Consider the following 11375-nt stretch of genomic DNA (forward strand, 5'->3'; position numbering starts at 1 on the left):
ACCCATTTTGATACCATTCATACATTGATGGAATTGTGGATGAATAGAGACAACATTAGTCCTGTTTTTCATGTAAATTATGTCTACATAGGACACATTTTGTAACTTTTAAGTGTTTAGAGAACCAATTCTATATCCAAATGTATACACAAGCACAAATTCTTAGCCACATCCTAAAATTCTTCCTTTGTCTGCTTAGCAATTTATTGATAGCCCATTTACTTTTGATGCACGTTTCTCATACTTCCATTATTAGCCTTTAACCATGAACTATTTATCTGTTTGCATAGTTTTGGTCAAGATCCACCAAACATTGATGTGTTTGCCGATAGAGTTTGTTAATTCTCCTACACCAATGTGCCTGTTCCACCACTATATGTGGTCTTCAATGTATTGAACTAAATGGCCTTACCACCACTATTTGACAAAAGAGAAGATGCAGCTGCAGCAGCAGTTGGAACTATGCCAGTCGAAACACCAGGTTTAGAAAGGTGGAGAAGCCTGCAGTTTTATTTAAAGTTGAATCAGATAAGAAGGAAAGCCTTAATTTATTGTACGCAAAATGCATAAAGGAATTTACTTACGGAACCAGATATTCACAAAATGAAGAAACAGCAGCCGTGACTTCGTTGTAGTTGTCCCCAGCAGCTGGTGCAGTGATTTCAACCAGTTGAATCCCAGGAGTAAGAGGCACGGCATCGTCTACGGCATGAAGTTTCGGCATTCTGTTAGCAGAGGTCACAGTGACAGTAATGGGCACAACTCTATGGAAACGGAAGGCGAAGCCTATTTTGAGAAGCTCATGGTCCAACTTGTAGCCAACAGCATAGAAGAAGCGCAGTGCGTTGCTGCTTACTTTGCTTTCCACTACACTTCGGACTAGGACTGAGAGTTGTTCGGCACCGGCACCTCTCATGGCACCTCCAACATGTCGAACCGTCCTAACTTAACTAGACTGACTTAATTAACTTGTATAAGAAACTGAAGAAGAAATCAGTGTCTAAGAGATAAATGCAAGGCCTACCAGGCTGGGGTGGGCTGAGCTAAATCACACAAGAGGCGAACCTCCGAGGGCACAACTCCTATGGGATAAGGAAGCAGGATCATGTTAGTAGTTAAAATGACCATACCCAAGTTAGTGATGTGAATGACTAACCAAGGTTCGGCCCACTCTTCAAGCAGAACTCATGCACCCTGACTCGATCCTTTGGAACACCACACAGGCCTTGGAGGAGAATCTGGAGAGCCTCGACATGCTGCAAAAACAAAAACAAACTCATGATGATGTTCACGATGAAAACAAGCAGATGCTGATTATATAAATTTCTAAATTTTCACAAAACTTCTTGCATAGTTGTTGAATTAATGATAAATGTTAGGGAAAGCAAAAGGAATGAAAAAGAAATAACACAAATCCAAAATATCAAGTGAATGCATGACCATGGACGAAAACACATTAGCATAAATTCATTCATACGTATATTCTCCCATGTTGAGACAAGCATATGTATTATCCTAATAATGCATAAAGGATTAAGCATAAAAAATTCTGATATTCTACCCAACAAAAAAATATATAGCAACCGATTGTCTCAACTCATACAGAAACTAATCATGAAGCAGCAAGCATAGAAAGCAAACCTGAGTCTCAATAATTCCTTGCACAACACACTCCATTTATCTGTTAGGTGAAAGGAAGTCCTAGGAAAATCTGTAAAAATTTCAGAAAAAATGAATTATTGTATCAAATACTTTGTATGCCGTATCAAAATAGCAAGTATCTGCAGAAACTGAAAGGAAGCAATTTAGATTAGTCAAAACAGAAAATGGAAAAACTTATGCCCTGATCTAAAAGAACTCAAACTCACAGAATAAAGAACATAAAAGGAAAACAAAGTTTCTCCTCTTGAGGTGACTGAATATATTTACTAGCTATAAAGCTATTTGAGAGTTTTTTTACTGATGCATTTGACTAGTTCCACATAACTTATAATGAAGAAATCCTATTGTCCCAACATGATCTGTCACGCCCTGGAGGTGTCATTTCCGCACACCAGGAGGTACCTCACTCGGTGACGATATAATAAAAGAATCAATACAGTAAAAGAGATATAATATAAAGAACCATCCATATTTTATTAGACAGAATAACCAACAGAGTAACCAAAAAGAAGTTCATATATCCATTTATTGTGTCTCATGGATAACCACATGTACATATAAAAATGACATAAAATACCATCAAGCTAAAGTAAACCAAACCGAAAAGCAGCACGTTAAGGTCTTTGAGCAACTCTAAGGAAAACTGAGTCAAGGTAGTATCAAGTTTGTGCCTACAAAACTGGAGGTCAAATAATGCAGACAATTAACCAATGGCTAAGTGGGTAATCAGAAAAGATGTGCATGAATTTAATCTTATTTAAGAAGCCAAGGAATTTAAGTAGATCATATTTCTTATTGCCACTTTAAATTTTTCTTAAAGTTCTCCATTTATACATAATATATATATCTATGTATCATTATCTGGAATTAAGTAACATTTTTATGTATGAATTTCGTATCTCAATTTAATTATCATTCATTATCATCAATTTTGATAACTTCTCAATCATGGTTATTTAATCAAGCTATATCTAATCGTCATTAGTATAATCTCAACATGATTAAATATTATAATTAGTGTCAACATTTATATAAGCATTAAAAAGTACACAACGGGAGTCAATATCATCAGAGTATAATAATATCATATATATAGGCTAATAGCCTCCTCAGAATATATCGTCGCATACGTTATCTAACGTACGGGCTAAAAGCCCTCACCGGTGGAAGACAAGATAAATACTGACCGCGACCTCTGTACTACCACAACAATATGTGGACGGTCAAGTGCTCTGGACCGAGAGCTATATCACGCCACCACTACTCAGGTGTACGGTCCAGTACAAAAGCTCTGGTATAAAACTAGGCTCATAGTTAACACCTTTTAATATTTATCATTTTTGTATCACAATTATTTCACTTTATACTTTTTCTCATTTATCATAATTATTACATCACATTCTTAATTTGTATCTTTCCGATTTGATCTAAACGACCAACTCAAATCAAGTTACATCTTATTCATTCATTTATGTATCACCATAAGATTTACATGTAAAGGCTAAGTATCAACTGGTAAAGGCTAAGTATCAACAGGATGAAATATCAACAACAAGGAATATAAAAGATCAAGCAATGTAAAAACATGTATCAACAGCAGAATAAATCAGAATATCTATTTAAATTTTGAAAACACCCTTTCCCATTTTAATTTCAGATGAACCCATGTATGAACAGGAAATAAATCGATTCTTTACCCTTTAATAATTTAATTACTTTAACCTTGTTTCAATAATTTAAAGATCATTTTAAATCCCCTTTTGAAAACAATTATAACATATATAAATATATATCCATTTAATTTTATTTATTCATACATAGGGAAAATATATGAGTCCAAGGATAGAATGTACCCACTTATTATGTATGCCAAACTTCGAGTGTCAGTAGATCAACGTGCTCCACTCGAACTAGTATTTACAAACATAATATAATAATAATTCAAAACTCAAGATAAACATAATAATATGAAATGTATCGAATCGTAACTTATTTATCTACAAGAGGCATTCACTATTATGTAATTCCAATCTTATTTTAACCATTCTAAATAAAAATTGATTATAATAAAATATTCATGAAATACACTGAAGGCTAGGCTCAAGATAATAAGCGAGGATAACATGAACAAGAGGAGGCCTTTTCTCTGTAAGTGACTTAAGTTGATTTTTCTTCCAACCCAAAACACACATAAACCTATAAAATTCCAGATTTATAAAAAACTCACAAAACTAACTGATTAAACACGAGAAATTAAACTCAGCATGCACGATTTATTTCACTAATTGCACACAGGGGAAGCTACGATGCTTCCTGCTTTATTACGCCAATTATTTCAACTAACGATCCATAACTACGTACGAACCCTGCTCAATTCACGAGCAGCAACAGCAACAGAGAGACGCAAGGCAGCACTCGCAGCTCTCGTAGCAGCAAAAACAGCAGCACATTCCAAATACGGCAACAAGGAAATGAGACAAAAGGAGATTCTTACTAGCGAGATGAATCGTAATAGGTGAAGATCCTGAAGAGGTTCGTCATCGGTGATCGCCGTGCGGCGGCGACCAGCACGAGAAGAGTATCAAGAGGGTCGCGGCTGAAGGCGGCGTCGCGAGGGCAGAAGGCGTCGGGCTCGCGGCGGTCGACAGGCAGAGTCGCGGGGCAGAAGGCAGGCGGCGACGCTGGCTCTAGGCGTGAGACGGCGCGGTGCGTGACGGGAGCAAAAAAAAACCCTAATTCCTAAACCGCCAAAACCGGTTTTTATCTTGTTCCGATTTTTATTTTGGGGTGTTTGGTTTAAGGTTCCGACCAAACCGATTTTTATCTTGGTTCGGCTATAACTTAATTTTCTCAACCCCAACTAAATCAAATCCAAACCAATTCCAATTTGAATCAATCAACATAATCCTTATCTCCGTGCCTACCTATTATTTCGAATCCGATCCAATTTTAATTTATTTATTATAAAAAAAATCAATTTTTAACATGATCAACATAGATAAACCTATTTATGTGATGCTATTAATTAAAACATACATAAGCCGAAGCACAAACTCCTAACACTCAAATTTATTTACAAAAGAATTCTTATAAGAAACTCAATAAGCTCATAAATCACCTAAGTTTCATTATTGTACTAAAGTTTTGAATACTTCTGAGCACAAACTCAGTCCTAATTAGCGTTGTAAGAGCCTGAATGATTTTTTTTGTAAATAAACTTAAACAAAACATTTGGGTTCAGTTTCAGGAGGGGACATTTCTCTCAACAGCAGGAATAGTCCCCTTAATCTTCTTTTACATGGTCACCATCACTCTCCACATGAACACCCTGCTCCTCATTTGAGTCTTTTGGAGACTCATCCCCATTCCCATCGCCACCAACTTAGTCTTGATGGTGTTGGTGTCTGCTTCATCAGGGTTTGGCCTGTTCTTCCGCTTCTTGTTCAACCTCTTCCCCTTTTTGACATGGTGAAGCTCAATTATAGAAGGCACGGAAAAGGTTGTCTGATTGTGAGGAGCAACTGGGAAGCCGCATTTACTAACAGGCTTTAAGATACTAACAATCCTTTAGGAAGAATATAATGGAGGCAATCCTTTAGGTCAGCATTGACTTTGTAGATTGATGGTCAGCAATCACAGACTAAAACTGTTCAAATCAAAACCAAAAATAATACACTACATGAAAACTCAGCATAATACACTACTTGAGTTGAAAAATTAAGATTTCCTATTCAGTTCGTTCGGTCCCATTTGATTTTTTTTCAGTTTCAAGTGCCCACATCTATTAAAATTCATACTGTGAGCATAAATATTATATTCTGATTTAGCCATTGCTACTTCACTAATTAGATTAAGCAGAATATAACTATAAATTATTTAGAGGAATGTTAAGCCAACTGTGTTACAAATCAAATTCAGCAGTCGATTTTTTTTTTCTGAAACAAACAAAACAGAATTATCAAAGGGCATGGCATATTTACAGACTGAATCAAAGAGGACAAATTTAGGGCGTGTATAATTTGAATTTTACAAGTCAAATGTTGGCAGAATACTAGCTTTCATTTATTAAATTTTTGGCCAAAATTTTGGACAATAATTTTATCAAATATAGCTGGTAAAATTTTAAAATAGAAATCCCCTAGTGCCAAACTCCCGAGCGTGTTTCATGGAAATAAAGTAATGGCCATTAGACATAGTTAGCCAATAAATAATTTTAATTTACTGATCAAAGTTAATTTGACTGATCAAAAATTTAAAAATATCATCCAAAGTTGGCAATGGCCAGCAAATGGTTATAATTACCGGCAAAATGAGTTTGTGCTGATATTTTTTATTTTTTGGCAACCCAACTAAATTTGGTGGTAAATTGCACCCAAACTCAGTTTGTCTGGAACAATTTCACTGATAATCCCTTCTTTTTTATTATACATGATAATTCTTATATACTTTATCAATTATCAAACACATAGAGTGCTATAAAATCATTATCATTTGCATCTTGAATGGCTACACACTACACACAAGGGGAAAGCATGTACTGATGCAAGTAGAATTAAGATGCTAATGCTACAAGTCTGTCAGTGTGGAAACAACGTTAAAGGATGATAATTGTTCCAAACACAACCAAGAAACAAGAAGCATAGGCGGTGCGTAAAAGCCACATGTATTGCTTACTGATAATCCCATAAACCAAAACAGAAGCATGGAAGCTGGTGAGATTTTAGAAAAAAATGTTGATCGAACTAACAGCACTGTTTCTAGCAGAGCGAGCAATTTCCATCATGCTTTACCGTGCTACACTCACTAAAGATGATGGTTTCATGGAAAAATAAAGCCGAAGTTTTACCTTTTCTCTGAGTGTCTGCTGATGAATGTTAAACGGAAAAATCGCGCAGCGGTGACGGAAGGAAGTTAGCCTTTGAATCTTGGGGCCGACTATGTGAAGAAGCGCGCGAGTACCAACCGCTTGGCCTGGGGCGTGCGTCAGGGGGAAGGAGGAAGACGAAAACGAGATGGAAGAGGCTGCAGAGGAACTAGGGTTAGGGTTCAGTCGGAAGGGGAACTGATCCGATTGTGGCATTTTATAGTGCGAGCCGGTCCCTTGGCGGGTCGGGCTACCCGTTTACAGTTGATCAATTGTCGCCGCTGCCCTTGACCGGTCATGTTTTATTGAAAAAGAAAAAAAAAGAAAAAACATGTTTTATTCAAAAAAACACATTATAAAAAATTTAAAAATAAAGTGTTTTTGTTGGTATATATATTTTTGAATTTGCCTGAATTTATACATCATAATTCATCTAAAAAAGATGCAATTAATTATCTATCATCTGTCCAAATTTATAAATTATAATTCATAATCAATCACAATCACAGCCGACATTTTTTTTCCCTTTTTTATATTTCTTAATTATGAAAGCCACCTTCCAGGATTTAACTGACGATCACAATCACAGCCGACACTTTCTATTAGAATTATTAGCACCTAATGAGTGCTCAAGGCAGAAATCATTAATGAAACCTAACATTGTACTTACCAAACTCGGCAAATTTTCACTTGAGGACTACTGCACTGTAATAACTGAACAAGTGATTAAAATCTTAATCTCATCATCTTGCATCAAAACCTAGCCTAAAGCATTATTGCTGCTGGTGAAGTGTATTTGTTCCACGACGAACACCACCCACATTATTCTTCTATTATCTAAAGATTAAAGCAGGATCTTGTTTTATCAATAAAGTAGGTAACAGGTATGATCACCTCACCACCCGTGACTTTGGCATTGCCAATGTCTCAATAAAGCACCTTGGAAGAATCGTTTCTTGCATCGACATCTGCAACTCGATTGAATGAGATAGATATGGGAGAACATGAACAGGGCGACGACAGCGTATAGTACAACTCTGAACAAGTTTACTGAACAATCTATCTCTAAAGCAAATATCTGAAGATAGAAGATTTCATCCTGCTTTTCTGATGAACAAGTTCTTCAGTTTGTTCTTCTCCAATCTTTTCAGCAGTTTCTTGGCACCAGCCATGTCTTCTACTTCAGCAAGCTTCTTGAGGTACCCGACGGCACCGTAAGAGAGCATCAGCTTCTTGCACCTCTTGCTCGAAGACAAGGAGTGAAGCGAAGCGATTGCATATTTTTTTGCTGTGTTCTGAGGGTTAGGATCCAGCAAGCGAACTAGGTTGATCACCGTCTTGCCATCCTTCTTGAGTTCCCTCTTGTTCTGAGGAAGGCTAATGAGTCCGGCGATGGCCTGCGCTGCGACCTCTCTCGCCGTGCTTGTTTTAGACTCGAGCATTGTGACGAGCAGAGGAAGGCAGCCGAGCTCGCCGATGGATTTCTTCGTGTCGTTGGAATTGGTAATTCTGCAAATGATGGATGCGGCCGCTTGCTGCGCGCCGAGAGAGCCGTCCCTGAGGATATGAACCAGCCGGGGGAGGAGGCCCAGGGAGACAAGGCTGTCGATGGTGGCCGCGCTGATCAAATTCCGCAATGCGCCGACGGCGGGTTCCTGCGGTAGTGGCCCTTCCAGGTAGGCTAAGAGACTGCGAGCTCCACCTTCCTCGACGACGAGCCGCCTCAAGGCATCGTTGCTTGTAGTGAGATTCAGCAAACACTCTGCGGCGTGCTCTCTGGAGCTGAGAACAATTCCGCGGTCGAGGAGGCCGATCATGGCAGATATGGTGCCTTCTTCTACCAGCGTCTGCCGGACCTCCGGCACGGCGGAGAGATTATTTAGCGTGCCCGCGGCGGCCGATTGGCAAATGGAGTCGCCGGAGTGGCATATCTCGACCAGAGGTCGAACACCTCCATGGCCAACTATGGAACGTGCGGTTTCGGCGGAGATGGATAGTCTCTGCAGCAAAATTAGGGCTTTCTCTCGACAAATCAAGCTCCCGAACTCTGATAGTCTGATTATGGGAGGAAGCACGCCTTCTGCGACCAGTAGCTTCTCGCAGCTTCCGGACTCGGCCAGCAAGCAGATCGCTGTGGCCGCCTTCTCCTTGATCTTGGCGGAGGTAGCTCCAAGCAAGCGTATGAGCGCGGAGACGTTGCTTCGCCCGAGCGCGGCCAGCACGCTCCTCTCGTCCTCCCTCATCGCTTCAAGGAGGGAGTCCACCGCCCGGTGTTTGGCTTCCGCATGCCCGATCTGCAAGCGCGCAAGCAGCTCGCGCATTTTGTCCAACACCTGCGAAGGAGCGGCGGTGGCCGAGTCCTCGAGAACACCGGTTTTCACCAGCAACGCGCAGTCGGCGAGCACGAGATCGAGCTCTCCGGACAGAGCGTCGAGGTCGCTCTGCATCTGGAGCTTCCCGGAGGCGGAGGCGCGACCAGCGAGGTCGATGGAGGCGAAGAGGGCGCGGGTCACGGATTGGAGCAGCTCCCTGCAGAGCCCGTTCCGGGAGAAGCAGGGGAGGCTGGAGAGGTCATCGAGGGAGGGACACACACGCTCGATCTTGTCGGCAATGGAGCTCCATCGCACCGGGAAGCCTGCGGCGGCGCGGGCCTCGGCGAGGGCGGCGGGCACGAGCTTTCGAGCTTGCGATAAGAGATGGGCGGCCGAGTCGTCGGCCTCCGGCGAGGGGTCGGTCTCTTCGGCCATGGATCGAGTGCTTGTTGTGTGTTCGTGGAAATGCCGGAATGGTATTTCAAGTAGCGAGGAGGAAACCTTCGACGGCAAGGATGGGAAGAGCAAAACAAGAGGATGGTTGCTGATAAGAACGCGACGCCAAATAAATGTATTGATAGCTTTGAAATGGACAGTAAAAATGCACCTCTTTTTAATTAAATTATTTAAAAAATATAATTTGTTAATTCGTCCATTCAAAACATTTTAGTAAATTGTGTTAATTAAGTAAAGTAATTGGATAAATAAGTAAAATATATCTGACGTGGAGGAGGGTACGCAGGGGAAGCGTCATTTGCATGCAAAGACGAGCTACCGCGCTGCACGAGGGAAAGATGGCTGAGCTGCTCCCGAATAAAGGCTGGTAAGGACAAGGGCTTGCTTTATAAAGTACCGTTTATAATCCTACGTGCTAGAGCCTAGAGCAGTGTGGGGACCACGCTCATCTATTTCCAAAAAATTAAAATTAAAAATTAAAAAAAATATAAAGGTGCAAAAGATTGCCCTCGTATTGAAAAAATATTTTATTTAATTTTACATCCTATAAATATCATTTATATTTTCTGATAATTTAAACCATAATTATTTTAATAATTTCACTTAAAAGTATTTTAATACCATCAAAATTAATTTAACTTACTTGAAATTATTCTAGTTTAAGAACAGTATGAAAATAATTTTAAAATAAGATAAAATACTTTTCGATAATAAAATAAATTCGCCTTTTTAATTTTTCCTCATTTTAGGAAGATTTACACAATAAAAAAACATAAAACAATTATCCTACTTGGATCCTCCCAAATTTAAAATATTAAGTTTGGTTTGATTTTTTTAATGAGCTTGAGGTTTGTTCCTTTAGACGATGATATTAAATTTTCAATTTAAATTTATTTAATTACTTATATTGTTTATATTTTAAACCTATTTGATTGATTGTTAAATTTAACCATATAAATTTATTTATTTATTTTAAAAATTTATTATTTATTATGTCTATAATAATTTTATTGATGAAAATGATTCACTAATATTATTCATTTTAAATATATTTATTTAATTTAATGAATTATTTATATTTATTCATTTAATGGATTTGTATGTATTCAATGAATATAAATAAATTTTTATCAAATTAAATATCAAATTTATTAAGTTAAATTCATTTATGATAATATAAGTGAACAATGATCATTGTATATTTTTTTTAAAAATATCCTTAGTGACATTTATGCCCATCGATTGTTTGTCGAGTTCAAAAGTAAACTGAAACCGGCTTTTAATAACAATACTTTGCAAACGCAAAGTGAAAAGAAAAAAAAAACTGAAAATAGAGTGAAGAGGACTCAACCTTAACCGAAAGAGAAGAAGAAACTTGGCAGCAAAGTGATCGGGGCAGCGACGAGGGATGGCATTAACTTATCGACGAAGGAGGCTTCTCCCCTTGTTTTGCTTGCGCCACAAGCGTTTAGCTTGTCGTTGGAGTGTTCTTCCCCTTCCCTCGTTCCTAGCTAGCCATGGTTGGTGTTGTCGATGGAGTTGCTATGGAGTTGCTGTGAGTTAGTTCGATGACCTATCTTCTTGCTGATTCTTGTGAAAATTCCATGTCCTTTGAAATCCTTGTTCCTCTGTTTTGTTTGTTTCAGAAAAACAACAAAAAAAAGAAAGAGCATCAACTGCTGAAATATATTCGTAACATAGTTGACTTAACATACTTGTAAATAATTTTATAGTTATATTCTGCTTAGTTCTAACTAGTGAATCGAAGCAGCAATGGCTAAATCTCAGACAATTGGCTTTGGTAATTGGCAGAGCTGGACGAAGAGGAGAAGCTACGAAGTTGACAGGGAGTGAGTAACTTTGTTAGTGGCTGCTAGCAGCATGCAGCTAGTTCTTTTGTTTCCCATGAATTGTTTGTTTCTGACGTGTTATTGTTTTGGATGCTGCTTCCTGTTCATTTATGCTAAATTACGCATCCATGCAGAAGGATGAAAACGACAAAGAAGTGGTTGATATCTGATAACGATGCCTCAACCAGTGATAATTTACTGAAGGGAACTCATATTGGAAATTGATTTTCT

The 11375-nt window shown here is 38.6% G+C and overlaps 2 protein-coding genes across 5 annotated transcripts; both read right to left on the minus strand.

Annotated features, from left to right (window-relative positions):
* Window positions 1–141: 141 nt before the first annotated feature.
* On the minus strand, window positions 142–6700 carry LOC141814962 (mediator of RNA polymerase II transcription subunit 18-like). Of its 4 annotated transcripts, none has more exons than XM_074702925.1 (6): window positions 6509–6700; window positions 1642–1711; window positions 1157–1256; window positions 1025–1082; window positions 585–941; window positions 142–501 (listed from the first exon to the last, which is right to left on the minus strand). In XM_074702925.1, the coding sequence occupies exons 2-6, from the start codon at window positions 1675–1677 to the stop codon at window positions 399–401; spliced, it is 654 nt and encodes a 217-aa protein (XP_074559026.1). In that variant the 5' UTR covers window positions 1678–1711; window positions 6509–6700; the 3' UTR covers window positions 142–398. The 4 variants fall into 4 exon arrangements, with proteins under 4 accessions (XP_074559026.1, XP_074559024.1, XP_074559025.1 ...); XM_074702923.1 differs by lacking the exon at window positions 6509–6700 and adding an exon at window positions 4157–4367; XM_074702924.1 differs by lacking the exon at window positions 6509–6700 and adding an exon at window positions 3520–3580.
* Window positions 6701–7478: 778 nt separating this feature from the next.
* Window positions 7479–9273, minus strand: LOC141815437 (uncharacterized). Its single transcript, XM_074703384.1, has one exon. The coding sequence runs from the start codon at window positions 9271–9273 to the stop codon at window positions 7621–7623; it is 1653 nt and encodes a 550-aa protein (XP_074559485.1). The 3' UTR covers window positions 7479–7620.
* Between the last annotated feature and the right edge of the window lie 2102 nt (window positions 9274–11375).

The sequence above is a fragment of the Curcuma longa genome, chromosome 21 (assembly GCF_044706935.1).
Source record: "Curcuma longa cultivar G26 ecotype Majalengka, Jawa Barat chromosome 21, ITB_CL_G26_1.1, whole genome shotgun sequence".
Lineage (NCBI taxonomy): Eukaryota > Viridiplantae > Streptophyta > Magnoliopsida > Zingiberales > Zingiberaceae > Curcuma > Curcuma longa.

Bases quoted from the DNA above. Each gene is read 5' to 3' on its own strand.
- LOC141815437 (XM_074703384.1), bottom strand. From the start codon at position 9,273: ATGGCCGAAGAGACCGACCCCTCGCCGGAGGCCGACGACTCGGCCGCC.
- LOC141814962 (XM_074702925.1), bottom strand. From the start codon at position 1,677: ATGGAGTGTGTTGTGCAAGGAATTATTGAGACTCAG. The intron at 1,083-1,156 runs GTTAGTCATTCA...CTTATCCCATAG, and splicing joins GAAGAGTGGGCCGAACCTTG to GAGTTGTGCCCTCGGAGGTT. The intron at 942-1,024 runs GTAGGCCTTGCA...TAGTTAAGTTAG, and splicing joins GCTCAGCCCACCCCAGCCTG to GACGGTTCGACATGTTGGAG.